This window comes from Galeopterus variegatus, unplaced genomic scaffold, assembly GCF_000696425.1.
Source record: "Galeopterus variegatus unplaced genomic scaffold, G_variegatus-3.0.2 Scaffold2615, whole genome shotgun sequence".
Classification (NCBI taxonomy): Eukaryota; Metazoa; Chordata; class Mammalia; order Dermoptera; family Cynocephalidae; genus Galeopterus; species Galeopterus variegatus.
Genome location: NW_007728726.1, coordinates 3,990 through 24,980, shown reverse-complemented (window position 1 = coordinate 24,980; position 20,991 = coordinate 3,990). Strand labels below are relative to the sequence as shown.

The 20,991-nt window shown below is 41.3% G+C and overlaps 1 protein-coding gene across 2 annotated transcripts in view; it reads left to right on the top strand.

The window, feature by feature from the left end:
- Nucleotides 1–17,015, top strand: part of ZNF608 (zinc finger protein 608) — a 101,366-nt gene extending 84,351 nt beyond the window's left edge. Inside the window, exons 3-9 of one of the 2 annotated variants that reach the window (XM_008582442.1) lie at nucleotides 5,494–5,581; nucleotides 6,079–8,533; nucleotides 10,199–10,616; nucleotides 11,170–11,342; nucleotides 13,073–13,226; nucleotides 15,431–15,512; nucleotides 16,028–17,015. In XM_008582442.1, the coding sequence (XP_008580664.1) occupies nucleotides 6,110–8,533; nucleotides 10,199–10,616; nucleotides 11,170–11,342; nucleotides 13,073–13,226; nucleotides 15,431–15,512; nucleotides 16,028–16,034 (3,258 nt within the window). In that variant the 5' untranslated portion in view covers nucleotides 5,494–5,581; nucleotides 6,079–6,109 and the 3' untranslated portion in view covers nucleotides 16,035–17,015. Of the gene's footprint in view, nucleotides 1–5,493; nucleotides 5,582–6,078; nucleotides 8,534–10,198; nucleotides 10,617–11,169; nucleotides 11,343–13,072; nucleotides 13,227–15,430; nucleotides 15,517–16,027 lie in introns of those variants that run through there. The other variant, XM_008582443.1, reaches the window with a different exon arrangement.
- The last annotated feature ends 3,976 nt before the right edge of the window (nucleotides 17,016–20,991 follow it).

The window sequence follows — 20,991 nt, the reverse complement described above, 5'->3', positions numbered from 1 at the left end:
AAAATCTCTCCACAGAGAATGTCTATAAGTTAGTGGGTGATCATGTTCATTGAAAAAGTATGGTAATAGTGAGAAGAAGTCACTGAATAGGATTCAGTCTAGATTCTCCCTCGTCAGTCCCCATCTAGTTAGTTCCTAAGTGTTTGAACTCTCACTGTGAGCCAGGCACTGTGCTCACAGAGGCTGTGGGTGCAGACACTGTCTGTTCGCAAGTAATGTCATCTAGTAGGAAGAGATAGGCATACTGTGTATACAAATGGAGCCAAATATTAAAGGGATTGTGTATTAGGGTAGGACAGATAGTCCTAACCGTGTCCATACATAGTAAGTAAGTGTTTATGTTTTGCTTACCTAATAGACTGAGTTGGGTACTCCTGGTGGGTGAAGGTTCTCTTCGTCATTTGGGGTCCCAGATGAAGGAGACTCTACCACCTCCAACTTGAGGCTTTTGGGGTCACCGTTATCATTTCTACGCCAGTTAGCCAGAAAGGGAGGGAGACTGGAGTTCTTATGGGCCAGGCCTAGAAGTGGCCTGCGTAAGTTCACTTGATTTCCTTTCACAGAACTCAGTCACATGGCCTCATCAAACTGGTAGGGAGGTTGAGAAAAATTCTAGCTGTGGAATCAGAAAGGAGAGGGAAACCTGGTTTCTGGTGAGAGAACTGTGTACTCTGTGCAGTGGGGACCCAGGAGAGAGCGGCCATTTTTTGTTGGTGTGCACGGTATGTGCGTGCCAGGGAGGGTGGGGAGGATTTGTAGATGAGATAACATGTGAATTTGTTTCCATTTGATCCTAATTCATTATGAACTTTAACTTTCCTTGGGGATTTGGACTAAGGCACTTTCAAGAGTTCCTTCAAAGAGATTAGAAGTGTGACATGAAAAGTAAACTGGAGGTGAGGAGAATAGCTACATGACCATTGTCCTTGCCTGGATGAAAGGCTGTCATGTGGACGATGGGTGGACTGCTTCTGCAGGCTGTCAGAAGGCACAGCCAGGACCAAGGTATTCAAAGACAGATTTTAGTTCAGCATAAGGGACAACTTTTTAACAAGATGACTGGAAAATATCTGGGCAATCCTGGGTGCTGATGAAATCCCTATTAGTGAGGAAGCTGGAGGAAAAAGGGATACACACACATGTACATACACACACAAAGCAAGGAGGGCCTTGCATAAGCAGTTGACCTCCTCATCTTATAGCTATTGTTTTCTTGGGGCATTGGCCCATCATGGTCCTCAGAGCCTCTAGTACTTTGTGACCTTTAGACTTCGACTCTAATTATCAGCTTTCCTGAACTTCCTTATTACTGATTCAGATTCCCACCATAAACCCGTTTGGTTGCCTCTGCTTTAGGTACCAACCACTATAGTTCAGTCACATGGGGCCAGAGTTAAGATTACTGGTCTAGGAGCCTGGTCACCTAAGGCTCCCCTCTTAAGCAGGCCCTGTGGGGCAGGGCAGGCACTATGGATGTCACATCCAGGTTCTAATCTAATGTGATGGTATAAGGGGCCCACTCTATAAACGCGAGTAACTTCTGGATTACAGTGTATACCCGTGTTGCTTCTGTTCTAAGATTGCAGATTCTTGAAATACAGAATTTGGATGGAGTGGTTCCAGCCAAAACGTGGTTGATTTCATAACACCAAATAGGTACCTAGTGTATATCCCATAGATGCACAGTAAATGCTTGAGGGGCCTGATCATCTTCCTGGGGACTCTTTACTGAGGAAATAATAGAACATTGTAACTGGAGTCCTTATGAGATCCTTGGAGCTTTTTTGGCTTGTAGAATAAGGGGTTCACATAATATTGTAAAGACCATGTTCTCATTAAATGTCCTGCAGATGATATGCCTTTGGGGATAGCATCTTAGATTCTGTATCAGTATCTGAAACAGTGTTAACAATTTAAAGAACCACGTGTGGTAAGCACACTCTCAGACCGTCCGTTGTGCTCTTCAGCTGTATACTTACTTTATTAGTAATAAGCCTCAGATATTTTCCAAATATAACATGTTATAGGATAGGCATTAGCTCTTTGAGAAAGACCATGCCCAGTCTATGGGTGGAGATGGGAGGATAATAAACCTGGTGGGACATTTCAGAGTATGGAGTGCCCCCAGCACCTCACTCACAGGCTAGATGTTTGAAAGAATAAGTGTGCATTTACCTCCAATTTACGTAAATCAGAAATACAACTTTATGCCCAGATTTATAAAAGTCAAATTTATAATTTTCATCTTGGGCGCTTATGCCTTAATAAGCATAGTCTGCTTTATATGACCATGGGTTACAAAATGTTCAAGATTTTGAGATTTCAGCAAAACGATAAGCCATTTATATGTTTTTGAGCTGAAACACCACCTTTCTACTTGGCTCTGCACAATAGGATGTCTAAACACAGACTTTCTTACAAAGAAACGATACACTGTGTAGTTTATAGGAGAAACATTCCTTAAACCCTCATTCCAATACAGAGTGGCAGATCTGGCTGTGCAAACATGTGCGTGTGTATATTCGTATGTGAATTCTAGGCAGCTTTAAATACCGTGTGGCATCGTGAAGCGGCTCGTGCATATAAAGAAAGACGCAAGCACACGTATTTAATTTGCACTGTTCAAAATCTTCCTGGGAGGAGAGCATTTGTTTTGAGCATTTTAAACACGGGGTGCTTCTAGAAAAATAAGGGTGACTTAGGCCCTTTGAAGTTAAAAATGGACCCTTTTTTCCAGGATCTTATTTCCACCAAGTGCAAACAGCAACAGCGTCGTTTGTCCTTAGCTAGGAGGTCTGCTCTGTGGCTTCTAGAAAGAGAAGCGGGAGACGTGAATGGTTTCACAGCGTGGACGTTGCAGCTGCCGTGCAGCCTTTGCGGCGACTTTGACCTGCAGCCCGGGACCACCAGTGATTGATTGCTTGCTTTGGGTCCCTTCCTTCTCTCCGGCGCCCAGTTTCCCTTGATCTCGCATTGAGACGGCCAATTCGGCTCTGCGTGGGCTGGCGTGTTGTGTGGGGCCGCGTGGCGCGGGTCGTGGCGGGGAAGCACAGCACGGGCCCGCAGGCCGCGGCTTTCCCCGCCCAGACGGGCCTCGTGAGTGCGGACGTGCCCGTGGGGACGGCGAGCGGCCTGGGCGCGCATGCTCCGCCCGCCCAGGGCTCGCAGCCTTCGCCCCGCCGAGCTCCTCCTCCCCGCCGCGGCCTCCCGGGCTCGGCGGCCTCCTCGGCCCAGCCAATCAGACGCGAGCGTTCGCAGCGGGCACTGGCCAATCGGCGGCCAGGGTTTGCTGGCAACGCGAAACCCTTAGGGGAAAAGCAATAACAAAAGCCTTTCACTGCAGACAAATGTTAAGTGTCTGTGCAGACTTTTCCTGTTTTTAATTTTATTACTGCAAGAACGGAGGGTTTGTTGTTTCTTTCATGTTTCCTTTCAAGCAATTTTAATTATACATTTGCGCTACATCGGGGACTCTGGAACGCAGTGATTCGGCCTATTGCCTCTAAAGCTAAAATGCAGTAACCTTCTGGCAATACAGATATATTCCTGCACTGTAAATATAGCTGACATGCTAAAGAATTTTAAGCAGCTGCAGAGGTCTTTGACACCACACACAGTGCCCCAGAGAGCAGATGATGAGAAAACCAGCTCAGTCTTCCCCGTCGCCTCCTCTCCCACCCCCTCCCCTTTCCTGAAGGGATGTGCTCATAAAGAATCCTTTCCTCCAATTGTTCTTTCTTGTGCAAATTGTGACCAAATGCCTAATTACCATTGATTCTCATTGCAGCATGAACTTTTATACTCAACGGATAAAAAAAAAAAAAAAAAAAAATTCTGAGGGAATTACAGCGGAATCAACCAGGATATGAGGAAAGGCTTGCTTTGCTGCACCTAGTTTTTCTCCCCTTGCTAGGCTATTGCTACTCATTGTACATTCGGCTGCCACCTAAGTAATAACAACACCGACCATATGGGAAGCAATTTTAAAATCTCCTTTTGAGACTTTTGAAAGAAATCCTTCCTTTCCCACTACTTAGGTCCCAACTATTCAAATATTTTACCTGCTGTCAAAAGATTCCCAAGGAGATTAGTCTTACCTTGTGAGGTTTTCCTTACCATAAAGGAGCTTAGTATGGGGTTTTCTGTGAAATCCAAAATGGCAGTGGTTACACAAGTGAGCAAACCAGCTGGAAATAAGACTTTGAGTAGTGCTCTCTGGTGTTGCCAAGAAAGGGGGGTGGGGGGGGTAAGTGTAGAAAAGAAAACAAAGGCTCACAAATATTTTATTTCTTTACCCTTAATATTTTATGTATGTCTCACCATCTAGATCCTTTTAAAATATGCTTTAAAGGAGTGATTTTTTTTAAATGTCACCTGTCCTCTAGGGGGGTGGGGGGGTAAGTGTAGAAAAGAAAACAAAGGCTCACAAATATTTTATTTCTTTACCCTTAATATTTTATGTATGTCTCACCATCTAGATCCTTTTAAAATATGCTTTAAAGGAGTGATTTTTTTTAAATGTCACCTGTCCTCTAGAGAAATAAAGAGGATGTTCTATTTTGTTTTTCTGTGACATTTGCTATACTAAGTGCACTTTGGCTTAGTAATTCACAGATGCAGTGCTAAATTAAATTGTCTGTCTGCAAAACAGTTGGGAGAAGCAGAATGGCTTGCAGGAAACAAGTGTGTTGGTTTTGAGATTTCTTTTCTAATCCTCTGTGGCAAATGCTTACCAAAGTTGATTCTAAAGATAACCCCAAGAGCAAATATATTGTGCACATTTATTTTCTTAAGAGGGCTATTTTAGGAGTCCTTAATATGAAACAAGACCAAACAGTGAAACAGATACCACATGAACGCTGATTACTGTCACACACAGTCAAAGAGGGGAGCGTTGGTTAGGAATGAGAAATCATAGCTGATAGTCTGCTATCTGGATTCTTAAGTCCCAACTTTCCCTTCTATACCTATTTTTATGCACCTGCATAATTTTTTTCTTACTAAAAATCACAATTATTTTACATTGTTGAATTGGAAACAAAACCAATTCCTTTCAGTCACTTTCTAGTTTAAGACTTGGTAACTGGCGCTTAGTTTATGTTGGCTGCTTGCCAAACGAAAGCAATTATGTATAATAATAGAAAAATTAAGAGGTGAGTGTTGCTGTTTTACAGCAGGACATGGCAAAAACCATTTCCTTCTGTCAGCAGTATCTTGCTTATGTTCTCACACACAGTCTCAACCTTTTGTACCGCACGCGAATGCGCATGAATACACACACACACACATACACACAATTTCCTGTGGGTTTTAACTTGAGGTCACTGAAACCAAAAAGAGGAAGAATGCAAACCACAGCTTTTGAAAGCAAATGAGAATAGAACTTTACTGTTAAAAAAATAAAATAAAATAAAAATAATAATAATAAATGAACTAGAAATAGAATAGTCAGTGCTAACCATGGTTCTTTCTCATTCCCTGCCCCTCCCGCAGGTGTCCTAGTGGTCAATGTCACATGGAGGAACAAAACTTATGTGGGGACCCTACTGGACTGCACCAAACACGACTGGGCCCCTCCCAGGTACGCCCAAGGCCTTTTATTTCTCTTCTCCTTCCTCTCCTTCCCCCATCCTCTCTTTGCAAGGAAACTATAGAGAGAGATTAATAATACATAAAAGTCTGCCTGTAATTGAAACCAGGCAAAAGAGAAATGAGCAATTCAGGATTGAGCACAGTAAAATGCAGATGCTGGATTTCTTTTCTATCAGGAGATCTTTACTCCCTGCCCCCACCCCCTCCTTTGTTTTCTTCTTTTCTCAAAATGGGAATTTGAACTGGATTGGAAGCTAGCTACCTGAGCATTTTTTCTCTGGTATTCTGAGAAAGAATAGAAGCCTTTGGCAGCCTGTCGTTTTGCAGGTGTGGAAATTGTCAGTGGAGGAATAGGGTGTCTTTTCCTTGGCTGGGCCCAGCCCTCCAGCTGCTGGGTGTTACCTCCTCCTGCTGCATTGTGTACCCTGTGATTGCACCTGGCTCTTTTGGGATGTTCATTTTGATGTGTGTTACTTGCTTCCGTAGGTTTTGTGAGTCACCGACAAGTGACCTGGAGATGAGAGGGGGCCGGGGCAGAGGGAAGAGAGCGAGGTCTGCTGCAGCTGCCCCAGGCTCTGAGGCCAGCTTCACAGAGTCCAGAGGGCTGCAGAACAAGAACAGAGGGGGAGCCAATGGGAAAGGGAGGCGGGGCAGCCTCAATGCCAGCGGACGAAGGACACCTCCAAATTGTGCCGCTGAGGACATCAAAGCTAGCCCTTCCTCCACCAACAAAAGGAAAAACAAGCCTCCGATGGAACTGGACCTCAACTCCAGCTCTGAGGACAATAAGCCTGGGAAGCGTGTCCGCACAAATTCTAGAAGCACTCCCACCACCCCTCAAGGGAAACCAGAGACTACTTTTTTGGACCAAGGCTGCTCTTCTCCAGTGTTAATTGATTGTCCCCACCCAAACTGCAACAAAAAGTACAAGCACATTAATGGCCTGAGGTACCACCAGGCTCATGCACACTTAGACCCAGAAAACAAGCTGGAGTTCGAGCCTGACAGCGAGGACAAGATCTCGGACTGCGAGGAAGCGTTGAGTAACGTGGCACTAGAATGCAGCGAGCCAAGCACAAGCATATCAGCTTATGAACAGGTGAAGGCACCAGCATCCCCTGGCGCTGGTAACCCCCCTGGAACCCCCAAAGGAAAGAGAGAGATGATGAGCAATGGCCCAGGTCCGATTATCGGTTCTAAAGCTGGGAAGAATTCTGGCAAAAAGAAAGGCCTTAACAATGAACTGAACAACCTTCCGGTAATCTCCAACATGACGGCCACTTTAGACAGTTGCTCAGCTGCAGACGGCAGTTTGGTTGCCGAAATGCCTAAACTGGAAGCAGAAGGATTAATTGACAAGAAAAATTTAGGAGAAAAAGAAAAGGGCAAAAAAGCTAACAATTGCAAAATGGACAAAAACCTCTCTAAACTGAAAAGTGCCCGGCCCATTGCCCCGGCCCCAGCCCCTACTCCCCCGCAACTAATTGCTATACCTACTGCAGCCTTTACAACCACCACCACGGGGACAATCCCGGGACTGCCCTCCCTCACAACCACTGTTGTTCAGGCGACACCAAAGAGTCCTCCGTTAAAACCCATTCAACCAAAGCCCACAATTATGGGAGAGCCCATCACCGTGAACCCGGCTCTGGTGTCACTCAAAGACAAAAAGAAAAAGGAGAAGCGAAAACTAAAGGACAAAGAGGGGAAAGAGACAGGAAGCCCGAAAATGGATGCTAAGCTGGGGAAACTAGAGGACTCCAAGGGGGCTGGCAAAGATTTAGCTGGACACTTTTTAAAGGACCATCTTAACAAGAATGAAGCGCTGGCTAATGGACTGTCAGAGTCTCAGGAGAGCCGCATGGCCAGCATCAAAGCCGAGGCTGATAAAGTTTACACTTTCACGGACAATGCCCCCAGCCCTTCCATCGGGAGTGCCTCGAGGATGGAATGCAGCACTTTGGTGAATGGGCAGGCGCCCATGGCACCTCTGCATGTATTGACCCAGAACGGGGCAGAGAGTTCAGCAGCAAAGACGAGCAGCCCAGCCTATTCGGACATATCCGATGCTGCTGATGACGGGGGTTCCGACAGCAGGTCAGAGGGTATGCGGTCCAAGGCCAGTTCCCCATCAGATATCATTTCCAGTAAGGATGGTGTTGTAAAAGGGCATTCGTCAGCTATGGCACAATCATCTCAACTCAAAGAGTCTCATTCTCCTTACTACCATGGCTATGATCCTTATTATTCTCCAAGTTACATGCACCCTGGACAGGTTGGTGCCCCTGTAGCTGGCAGCAGCGGGAGCACGCAGGGAATGAAGATCAAGAAGGAGTCTGAAGAAGATGCAGAAAAGAAGGACAAGGCAGAGCAGTTAGATTCTAAGAAAATGGACCATAATTCTGCTTCCCTGCAGCCTCAGCACCAGTCGGTGATCACACAAAGACACCCTGCCCTGGCTCAGTCACTTTATTACGGCCAGTATGCCTATGGGCTCTATATGGACCAGAAATCTCTGATGGCCACGAGCCCTGCCTACAGACAGCAGTACGAGAAGTACTATGAGGACCAGAGGCTGGCAGAGCAGAAAATGGCCCAGACTGGGAGAGGAGACTGTGAAAGGAAAAATGAGCTTCCCTTGAAAGAGCTGGGCAAAGAGGACAGTAAACAGAAAAATATGCCATCGGCCACAATCTCAAAAGCTCCCTCTACTCCGGAGCCTAACAAAAACCATTCTAAGCTAGGGCCGTCAGTGCCTAATAAAACTGAGGAGACAGGTAAATCGCAGCTTCTCTCCAATCACCAGCAGCAGCTTCAGGCCGACAGCTTCAAAGCTAAGCAGATGGAAAACCACCAGCTTATTAAGGAGGCTGTAGAAATGAAATCTGTCATGGACTCTATGAAGCAGACAGGTGTAGACCCAACCTCCAGATTTAAACAAGTAAGATTGTGGAGCGTGGCCCCAACAGAGAGAGAGCAGTCTGAGACTTGTACATGTCTGGGCTTGATCTGGTTAGACATCTTACACAGGAAGGAAACCAACATTAGGGTTTTCTCCTCTTCTCTTGAAAAATATCTTAAAAGATTCTCAGGAGTTATTGTATAGCTCTGAAATGTACATCACTCACTATTTTCTGATCATGTTGTATAGTAAGAGGAACTGTGGTTATGCACATTGCAGACTTTTGTTCCATGCCATTAACTAACACTGTGACTCTGACGATGTCCCTTAATTTCTTCACCTAGTCCAAAGTGAGGGCATTCCACTACAGGGCTGTTGGATTCCCTTCCAGCTCTGAGATTCTGAGTCTGATCTCTAAATTATTTGTTCTTTTACATTTGCAAATTTCTATTAGCATCTCCTAGGAATATTAAGACTGGCACCCTAAATTCACATTTCCTGTTCTTTTTAATAAAATGTGGTGCCCAAATGTCTTTCACATATGGTCTGAGATGCCTAGATTTCTGATTTACACTCTGTGTTACGTGCCCCAAAGCAGAGTTCATTGCTGAGCAATTTTGAGGGGTGTGAGGAGGTTTGGGTGATGGCTCTCAGCAGTCATCCCAGAGCCTCATGGTTAGCCAGCCTGAGAACACCTGAAAATTCGTCACCATGAAACCACACATATGCTAGCACCTTCTGTCACGGTTCAGACATGCTGAGTCACTGCAGCCCCCTGAGCAGTAATTCTGGTATTTCTCAGCACCGCTCATTCCCCAGCCTCACTCCCCCATGCTTGGTCCCTGGTGAATCAGAGCGAGAGTCCTTTCTCCACGCACATTTCTGCCCAGAGTTAGAACTTAGCCCCAACTTTGAATGTTCACTCAGGACCTGAATACCCTGGGTTTATAACATGAATGGGATGCAGGTCCCAAAGGCCATTTGGGATTCTCAGTTCCTCTGCTCCCAGTGGCCTAAATCAGGCTGTTGCTTCACAGGGCTGCATTAGAATTGTACAGTTTTGGGGGGTTATGGATGGCTCTGTTTTCTAACAGAGAAGCCATAACGTGTGCTATTAATTTGAAATTTTGTTTTGATTAAGATGTTAGCACATAATGAGAAATGAGCCAATATATTAAGCCTCAGCTGCAGTAGGTGAAGAAAATATGTTAGGAAACTAGGAGTTTTTCCTCTTAAGTGATGTTAATAGCTATAGTAATTACTTAAATTTACTATCATTAGCTTGAGTTGGAGTTTTAAAAATTCTTTTTACCTATGCAAAATATTAAAAGGAAAATGAGAGTTGGCTTAAATATGTCTGTGGATGTTAATTAATGTTTAAAAAATGACATTAAGGAACCAGCTCTGATTCTAGCAGACCTGAGTTTGAAGCCCAGCTCCACAACTGGGCAGCAGTGTGGCCTTGATGTTGCTTAAACTTTACAAGCTTTGGTTTTGTCTTTTGTATAAGGGATCAGTAGTTAACACCTACCTCAGATGCTGTTACTATGTGAGAGAAGGAAGTAAATCTACTAGCACAGTGCCTAGGACATAAGTACATGTTAATTTAGTATAGTAATAGTGCTGTCATGATGACTAATGAGTTTTCTTAAAAATTGAAACTTTAAAACAAATCTGTTTCATTTTTTTTTTTTTTTAAATCAGGATCCAGATTCAAGGACATGGCATCATTACGTATACCAGCCCAAATATCTGGACCAGCAAAAGTCGGAAGAACTTGATAGAGAGAAGAAATTAAAAGAAGATAGTCCACGAAAAACTCCTAATAAAGAGGGTGGTGTGTCAAGCCTTCCTGTATCATTAACGAGTATTAAGGAGGAGCCCAAAGAGGCCAAACGTCCTGATTCTCAATCAATGGAAGAGAACAAGCTGAAAAATGATGATCGCAAGACTCCTGTGAATTGGAAGGACTCTCGGGGAACAAGAGTGGCTGTGTCCTCGCCCATGAGTCAGCATCAGTCGTACATCCAGTACTTGCATGCTTATCCTTACCCACAGATGTACGACCCCAGCCACCCTGCATACCGGGCTGTTTCTCCTGTCCTAATGCACAGTTACCCTGGTACGTGTTGTGGGTTCTCATGATATTGGAGGGAAGAGGCTATGTGCAGATATTAAAAATATAAGATAAATTAGAAGCTTCAAGAATAACATTTGTTTTGCTTGTTTTTATGTTGCTTAAAGTATCAAAGATGAAACTGATTTAATATAAGATTTTTTAAAAAATGAAATGTGGAGAGTCCTCAGCTATCGTTTCCATAGTCTTCGATGGTCTGCTATAGCTGTTAGACTGACAGATACTTTATTGCCTGTGAAAATATTCTAAGCACTTACTGTCATAATCATTATAGTTACTATTCCTTTCACTTAAGCGGACACATAAATGGAAGAAATGGCTGTAAGCTCAATTCTGTTTATAACCTCTGTTCATCAGGATGAATTAAGTGGGTAAAAGAAAATCGGAGAACCTAGATCCAGTTTAATGATGATGTAGCCCATTCTTAATGTAACCCCGTATTTTAAGATCTTCAACTCATCCCAAATTCATGTAACCCAAATGATTTTTTTTAAGATGTAGCCGGTAACTTGATGTGGCATTTGCTGTTTATCTGCAGGGGCCTATCTCTCTCCAGGATTTCATTATCCCGTTTATGGGAAGATGTCAGCGAGAGAAGAGGCAGAGAAAGTCAATACCAGCCCTAGCATCAACACGAAAACAACCACTGAATCTAAAGCACTGGATTTGCTCCAGCAGCATGCCAACCAGTACCGCAGCAAGTCCCCTGCTGTAAGCCTCCTTTGTTGTCATTTAAAAGTACTATGTTTGGGGAGAAAGAGGGGAAGGAGCTAGAGAACGGTCTTGAAATATAAATGGTTTGGGAACCCAGCTGTGATTGAAGGATGCTGTTTTATCCTAAAACATAAAGAATGGAGTGTTCAAAAGTAAGATGCTTTCACACATGAGGGAAAATTATTGTTAAAGCATGTAAGGTGGTAGCAAGCTTTTCTGTCGCAAAATCGAGTATACCTTGCTCAGTCAGGCGGATGCTTCTTAGGTGGAATTAAATTCATAGGAACTAACTTTTGGTGCAAAATATTTTTGATATAAAACATTCAGAAATTAGGTAACAGAGCATCCTTGTAACTAAGTATTTCAGAGCCACAAACTGTTGACCTGTTGGGCAAATTGAGCTTTTAAAAAAGGTTTTCTTTTGGGACAGCTTTTAAAAATCAGAGATTACATATGCAAATTCAGCTGCCCCCTTCCTCTTAAGACAGTAGAAAATCTGGTCCAAAATCACATGGCAGTAATTAATGGGAGCAAGTAGCCTCATCTAGGCAGTAAGTCTTCAGTGTTGGCCCATATATAAAGCTGTATTACTTTGTTATTAGCTCAACTTCTGTAGTGATCTGAATTTTCTTCTCCTTTTATTGACCCTTGGTGTTCTCATGGTTGGGGGCTCACCACGAGCAAAGCTGAAGGTCGGTGGCACGTCATGACATGTGAGACTCCTGTGCAAGCATGCTTTACTTGACTATGGAGTAAGGGCTGCTTCTGCTAGTTTTTGACCTTGATTCATTGTTCTATCCCTGTAACTCGACTGAAGTAATATATGTGTCTTTACAAAAGATGGCTTCCCCTCCCCACAAAAGGCAACTGCTAGTCCTAGAGATAGTTGCAAAGAAAGACTAAAAAAAAGGTTATGATGGTTCTTGTCTAGAAAAAAGTTTTAAATATCTTAAAATATGATATCTGTGATGTGAATGAGTCTGCTGGAGACTATAGAGAGAAATGAGAAAAGGTGATTTATGAATCTTTTTCTGTGAGTCCTTCCTCTGTACAAAGATTATTTTCAAGCAAGAAGAAGAATTTTAGTGAAATGATGGTTAAGTTCTAAAAGGTAACACACAATCTTTAACCAAGCTGTGAATTGGGAGAAATGGAGCTTCTTTATGAGTGTTCAAAAATTGAGAGATTTGGGTTGTGGGCATAGGACAAGGATTTCCTGTACTTTATATTAGCATATAACGTTGGGATGTATATTTCCAGTGGAAGAAAATGAATACAGATATGTTTAAAATTATGAAATAGGTTCTCCCCACAAAATATAAATAAAATAAAAAGTGTAATTAACAAACTTGACCTTAAAGAAATCCCCCAAATTATTTCTTTTCCTTGATGCATATGTAAAAGTTGTTTGGGGGAAGATACCAGGTAGATTCTAAACTTGCAATTACAGATGAATACAGAGAGCAGTTCTCTTAGTTCAGTCATTTGAGGAAAACATCAATGCCACTTGGTTTACTTTGGGTGGAGCAGTTCTTTAGTGTTGGCTTAATTTCAGTTGAAACTAAAGCATATCTTTTGAAATTATCTTCTGTTAATAAAGAATGGTAAGTATCTATATATCTACTTTTTAATCATTAACATAATATTGCCGAATGAACAAAGGTGGTTTAATGTCTCTACTTGCTTTCAGAGGATTAAGCGGGGAAAATCTCTCTTTTCTGTTGCAGCCTGTGGACAAGGCTACAGCTGAGCGGGAACGGGAGGCGGAGAGGGAAAGGGACCGCCACTCCCCTTTCGGCCAGCGGCACCTGCACACGCATCACCACACCCACGTGGGCATGGGTTACCCACTGATCCCTGGTCAATACGATCCTTTTCAAGGTCAGCCGCTCTGTTGTTATTACGTCTGTGTTCATTCTGCTTTGGAAAACAGCTGCTAAGGCTGCCTTTCTCATCTTAAAATAAAAATGCCCTGTATTGAGCTTTGAGTTAACATTAGCTCTGGGGAGGGGTCTTAACACTTATTTCCCAGTGTTTTCTAGTGACACAGCTAAGGCTATCCCACATCTTTGTATTCTTTTGAGACATGAGGTGGCTACCACTTAATAATTGTCAGTAGTTGATGCTATCTGCAGCTTACTGTTATCTCACAGACCGACGGTGGCGGCCAGTGTCTGGGGCACTGAATATAACAATCAGAAGATCAGATATCTACTTCAGGGAAATTGAAGTAAAGAGGGAGGGATGACGGAAGGCTTTGGTGAAATTACTTGTGCTGATTTCTGCAGGCCTTTTAAGTTGCTCTTTTCCCATGGAAGTAATAGGATGAACATGATCAGGTTTAACACTTTTTAATAACTCAATTCAGGGGCTCTTCACGGCCCTTCACTGCTGCGACTCTTTTACTAAAGATGAGGGTTGAGAAAGAGAAACATTTTTAAAAGCCATGGAATTGACATGAGGGAGCCTTCAATTCGTGGTGTATTAGTTGAGCGTGTATTATTTGTCCCATCTCTGTCACCTGAGGGGTGGGTGGCACCATCTTTACCAACAGATCCACTTGCTAGGATCTTGCTGTCTTAGTCCACTGGGGCTGCCGTAACAAAATACCACAGGTTGCATGGCTTTAAACAACAGAAATTAATTTTCTCATAGTTCTGGAGGCTGGGAGTTTGAGATGAGGGTGGAGCACAGTCATTCTCTGGTGAGGCCTGTCCTCCTGGCTTATAGGCAGCTGCCATCTTGCTGTATACTCACATGACTTCTTCCTTGTGCATGCTCTGGGGAGCAAGGGCAGCTCTCGTGTTTTTTCTCATGAGGACACTAATCCTACCATAAAGCCCCACCCTTATGACCTCGTGTACTTACCTCTTTGTAGACCCTATCTCCATGTACAATCACACTGAGGGTTAGAGCTTCAATGTATTCTGAGGAGACACTGTTCAGTCCATAGCACTTGCCAAGTTGCCTCTTCTACTGTGTGACTATAAAGATGATATGTTTGAAGGTGTTTCCAAAAGGGGGGAGTGATATACAAATAAGCTTCAATGTATTCTGAGGAGACACTGTTCAGTCCATAGCACTTGCCAAGTTGCCTCTTCTGCTGTGTGACTATAAAGATGATATGTTTGAAGGTATTTCCAAAAGGGGGGAGTGATATACAAATGTGAAGGGGTCACTTTTATTTATTCAACTCTTGTTACTTGGTGTCAATTAGTGGTGTTAAAAGAGAGTATCTCTAATTCCTAAGCCACTTGTATTGAGTGTGAGAAGGACTTAGAAGAGAAAGGGGTTTTATTTCTAACACATTACATCTATCTATATATAAAGTATACACATGAGCACAAAATCTTGTCACTTTCAAGATACTGTTATTATTATTGTTATTATAATGTCTTAAGTTACCTCTGGGAGAAGAAAATATATCCAAATAAAGGATATAGAAGGAGAGAGTAATTTTCCCTCAGTTTGCACTTGTTTACTCTGTTTTTTCCCAGGACTGTTCTTTATAGAAAAGAATTCTCTATTAGAGAATTTCATGCCATTTGGAGCTATTACAGTTTCTGACGTCTACCTTTGTCTTGCAGGGTAAAAGTTAAGACCATTTCTAAGTTTGATTCTCTGATTCCATGTATCTTATGGGATGCATTGTGTTCAATCGCTGGGGAAAAATGTTAAAGTGATAAAAGTTATTATGAAAGTATTGTATTCTAAGCTAATAGCATGTCGCTTCTATAATTCATTGTGACTTTTGATTCCTCTTCTTACCTGGTACCTATTATTTCTCCTGAGCTTCCTACTCAGGAATGCATGCAAACCATTTAGCACCATACAGAGCCAGAGAGATGGAATGCTATATCCCCTTTGAATAGCTATTAAGAAAACTGCAGAGTATTTGATAAAGGGATAGATATCAGATAGACCAAGCAGTTTGTACTCTGTCCTTGCTGCGTGAAATATTTTGTGTGTGTGTTTAGGAAAGGAAAGACACATTGTTGCTACAGGGTCTGCAGCCCTTCACTACTGGGCCTGTCTACTTTTATCTTCTTAAATGTCACAGAAACCCTACATTTTTCCCCCATTAGGCTTGACCTCTGCTGCCCTCGTTGCCTCTCAGCAGGTGGCTGCCCAGGCATCTGCATCAGGAATGTTTCCTGCACAAAGAAGGTAAATATCCTGTACATTTTGAATTAGTTTTTAGATAGAGACTTCCTAATGCTTGGGAAGAAGCAAATACAGGCTTATTAGCTCTTTGGGTTTTATATCATTGTCTATCATTAGTAACTAGCTAGTTTTTTAGACAGTTGAAATTTTCTTAGGTTATCCTCACAGCTTTGTTAAAATAATTCACTGTAACTCCCTTTGTTTTATTATGTTTGAAAATAAAGTTGCAAATGGAGAAGTTTATTTTCATAATGCTAGTTCATGTTTGTTCTTTGGTATTTTTAATTATTCCTCAACTGATTTTAATGAGGGAAAATAATTTAAAGGGATAAAATTATTAGTATTATAAAATTAATATTTTTCACAATATATATCATTACCTGTGTTATTCCCTTTCTCTGGAATTGAATTCCACAAATTGAATAGAATTAAAATAATCCTCTCAGTCTTACGGTTTTTAGGTTTTCAGTACCAAATGTTGATAGAACCTTATGTTAAAGTTTGCTTTTCTTTTGCAGAGAATAACAAGATTGGAAATGTACATTGTCATGTGACTGGATCACATGGGGAAGCGCTTTATACAGACATCAGTTCCATGGTGTTAATTTGAAATGCCTTAATGGCAGGCAAAAACCAGTCATTTCATTTTTGTAAATTACAGATTTTATCACAGAGTAACAAATGTTGCTGTAATTAAACTTCTGTTTTATATATATATACGTATACATATCTGTATATATACATATATATATATATTCTTTACTTTTTGTATCAGTAACCAGGCTCGCACACACAGGGTCTGCTGCCAAGTCGCAAACCACTCAGCAAAGAAAATAAAAAATGTATTTGTCATGTTGAAAAGTGTTAGCCACTAAAGGCTGCTTACTTTCTTTTGCTTTTCCTTTTCCTTTAAAATTGTAAATAAATAATGTTATGTATCAGTGTGCCTGAACCTTGCATATCCTTCATATATTTCCCATAAGCCCTTCAGAAAGGCTAACTGTAATGATGACACTTTGGTACAATTTAGATGTCTATTTGGTGGCTCCTGTTAAAGACGCATCAGTGTAAAATGTTCCTGTAGTCACTGTTTGTACTCGTGTATTGTGGAAAAACTACTTTTGGAAGGCATGGGGTTGCCAGTACCACAAAAACTGTGTTGTATATAATGTAAAGATTAAAGTGGGGAAATAATGAGAATCTGTGAATAATGAGGTGTCATTTTTTGATAATCTTGAATGGCAAATAACCCGATAGCCTGCGTACCAGAGACATCTGTGATTGTTCTATTACTTGAATAGTCCTGCAGTTTTTTTTTTTTTTTTTTTTTTAATGTTTACAATTATCCAGTTTTAGAAGAGAGAGACTTTAACGCCATTGCCTGGTTACTTGTTTTATGCTGTAATCTAGTTTATTTTATGTAAAATGTATATTGAATGCTTTCCTTTTTTATACCTGCCTTAAATAATTTGGCAATCAGAATTAAAAAGGTTTTTTTTTATAATGGCTTCTTGTCTGTCTCATGTTATTTTTAGCTGGCTGATACCGATTCTTATTTTCAGAACTGTTCCTTAATATTATGAATGCCCAATGCATAAGATACTGCATATATAGATATTAACTTTTCTTATATGATATATAGGTATAACAACAAAATAGTGTGTTTAATTCAGTGAATGTATACATATTTACCAGGGTATTTACTTCCGTACATGGAGTGTAATATCAGTACAAATTGGTAGATGCAGGTTTCTGTGGTGTATGGAATGCTATTCCAAAGATGTAAATCTTGTGACATGTGGGCAGTATATAAAACATGTAAAAAGTCAGTCAGTTAGCTGTCATTAAGTTGATGTACTAGAATCTTTTATGCCAAATTTTAACTGCTTCCTCCATCCCTTCCATTTAAGAAATGCAGGGTGCTGAGATATAGCAACGAACAAAGTAGACAAAAATTCCTCTCCTCACAAAGCTTGCATTTTCTTTTGGGTGAAATAAACGTATAATAAGATATAAAAACTGCTTCCTCCATCCCTTCCATTTAAGAAATGCAGGGTGCTGAGATATAGCAACGAACAAAGCAGACAAAAATTCCTCTCCTCACAAAGCTTGCATTTTCTTTTGGGTGAAATAAACGTATAATAAGATATAAAAATAATATACAGAGTATGTTAGATGGTCGTTAAATGCTATAAAGAAAAGCAAAGCTTGGGAGGGAACATAGAGAATATGTGTGGGAGTTTCTAACGGTAAAGTAGTCAGGGAAGGTCTACGGAAGAATTGAGGAAGGGGCTCTATGCACACAAATGGGGGAAAAGCATTGCAGTGAGATGGAAAAGCGAGTGCAGAAGCCCTGAAGTGGGAGTGTGCTTCATGTGTTTGCACTGGTTGATTTCAGTGATTCATTCCAGCTGTAATGTTTTATGATTTTACTATAATTGCTAATGACAGTTCTACCTCTTGGTTTACTAAAAGGTTCTTTAAGTTGACAGAATTTGTCTTGGTATGATTTGGTTAGTTTTACTTAGAGGCCTTTGCTTCACAAATCAATAGATTTTTGCAATCAAAAAGAAATGTTTCTTCTGCTTTGAAAGAACACCTTGCTGCTTGGCCTTTGCAAGTCTAGTCCATGTTCTTAATATATTTTGATAGGAAGATATTTTTCACCTAATTTTCAGTTTGTTTGTTTGTTTTTTAATTTCATCTATGTTGTCACTTTTAAAAACATTGTTTTCAGTGTTTATTCCTACACATAAGAGTATTTCACGTTTTTTCATTATTTTTTAGGCTATCAATTGTTTTTCAGTTCTTAAACACCACATCTTGATTATCCTTGAAGATTTGATGTAATTTGTCTTATACCAGATAAACAAGTATGTTTCCTCTGTTCAGAATATTGTTTTCAGTGTGACTATTGGTTGCTTTCATGCTGGTCCAGTTCTTGACCAACTTCTTAATTATTGAAACACAGAAGCAGAACTAAGGTCACCTCACATCTTCCCCAGCTGTTATCATGTTCCTTTTGGTAGGTAGGTGATACTGTGGATTCCTGATGATTTCCTTGCTTTTAGTAATACCTGTTTTTTAAGTCATACATATGGAAGCCAATCTTACTTTTCAGCTGCAAAATGATTAGATGTATATTTATTACATACCAGGCTTTTAATCACTTCCAGTTAGGTGGTTAAATAGATAAGATCATAAATAGGTGCATTAGACCATGCTTAACTCTGTTACTGTAATAAATAGGAATGCTGATAAATGCAAAGAGTTTTATGACCAAAAGCACGTTGCAATTTGAATAGTTTTTCCCTCTAGGCTTTTACTGGAACATTATTCATGACTGGTTTACATTTATCAGTAAGTGAAGTTTTGTTTCTTTCCTTTACTCTTAGCAGTGTTGTCTTTGCTGATGACAACATTCACTGCCAAAGGCCAGAGCTTGTTTATATTATGTGTGCCATTTCTCTGGCTGAGTATATAGTCAGTACCAAATGGTAAATTAAAGATTCCCAAAAGACAAGCATACTTGGCTCCATTATATTACTATGATGAATCTGCCATTAATACGGTTCTAATTGTTTTACTTTTATAGACATAAAATCAGTCCCCTTAGTGACTAATAATAGGGTTTATTGATTTTACTAAACATTATTCATTCCAGGCCTGCTCATATCAGCTTGTCCTGAACATATGCAAAAAGGCTGCAGTGCTGATACAGTACAAATGAACTTCGTGGAGAAATGGGAGTGAAGAGCTGTTTACAGCTGTGGTCCCATTGAATACAGAATATTAAAAACAAAGTAATAGGCTCCATATAGAACCGTTTATTCCTAGATTAGGATCTCAGATGGCTTTTTCATGAAATCTTGCCATTGATGTTCAGCCCAGGTCATTAACACTTAGAGTAAAAAGGCTGGCCTTATACATTCACTCTGGCTGTGACCCTGATTTAGTGTGGTTTTAGCCCAAGGGTCTGTGAGGAACCAGAATGAATAACTCTGATTGATACAGGGTAAAGCAGCAGTTTAAATGATAATTACTGGTCATTTTATTCCCTCCCTGGCTCTGAAAAAGAAACAAGACAGGCAAAGCCATTTATTATTGTTTTTGTCACTAACCACAGTCATCCATTCCCTGCTTCCTGCAGTAGTCTGAGTGATAAGTGTTGTTCACTTCGAGCTAACTTGAGGAGAGAAAATGAAGCAAAGCCCCAGTCCACCTGTTAGCAGGGCCTCTGCCGAAGATTCTTTTTTATTTTTCTTAATACAATCACTCTTTTCAGCAGGGATTGGTTCTCAACCTCAGCATTATTGATGTTTTGGACTGGATAATTCCTTGTTATGGGGGACTGTCCCGTGCATTATGGGATGTGTAGCAGCACCCCTGGCCTCTACCCTGGAAAGGGCAGTGACAACCTTCCCCACACTTTGTGACAGCCAACTGATCCTGTGAAATTTAGAACCCCTGCCTAGCCCTGCCCCTCAGGGAGACTTCTGAGTTCTCTTGTTCTTTGTGGCTTTAAGAGATATGAAAGCCATAGATGGCTCCTGGGAACCCCACGAAAATGTAATGGCAGTGCTTATTTGACCAATGTGGATAAAGTTGGACCAGATCTCTACTTTTTTGAAGAGACTTGGGTGATCCATATTTTAACAGAATAATTAGTTTCTATAGGTTGAAAACAAATTCAATTTAAAAACCACATCTGAGAGCTGAATTCAGTTCATAGTGCATCAACTAGAAACACTAGCTCTCCAAAACACGTATTAGTTTTCCCTGGAATGAAGGTTGTCCAGGTGGAGAACCTGGAGAAATGGAAAATTCTTAAATGAGCTCCTGTCATTGAATTCGGATTTCCTTCCCACAGGGAAAGCCATTTGTTTTGTGTATAGGCAAGAACTGAGAGAGTCTCAGATACACTATTCAGGTCAGTGAAGCCTTTTTTTTTCACTTGGATATTTGAAAATAAAATGAAAGCAAACATGCTAAAATCTGAGCCGTGGAAAAAATAAAGTTCTTCAGGGCCATCATGAGCACAGGCACTGGTGACACCTGTAGGCATGTGCACATTCAGTGTCTGATCAGGCTGTGGCCTGACCTTGTCCGCTTGGTGTCATGCTCCTCTCTCCATGAAATGGGAGAAAACTCCAATCACTGCAGTATCGTCTCTCCAGCTGAGCTTCTCTGCTCAGCCCTTCAGGCAGCCCCTGAAGATAGATCAAAGTTGACGTGCAAAATGAAGGTGTTCACTGCCTCTACAAGGAGCTGAGTTCTTGAGGAAGGGAACCGTGACCCTGTAGCTTTCAAGGGCATCAACAACCCTCACTTTCAAGCCAGAGGACTTAACAGGACACCATGCTTCCTTCTCACTATTGAAAAATCTGGAAGTTATTTACCTACACCGTTTTAAAGCAACCGTTATTCCTTTAGTCAGAAGAGTTGGGGAACCAGAATTGTTATTTATTGATCCATTTTTCTA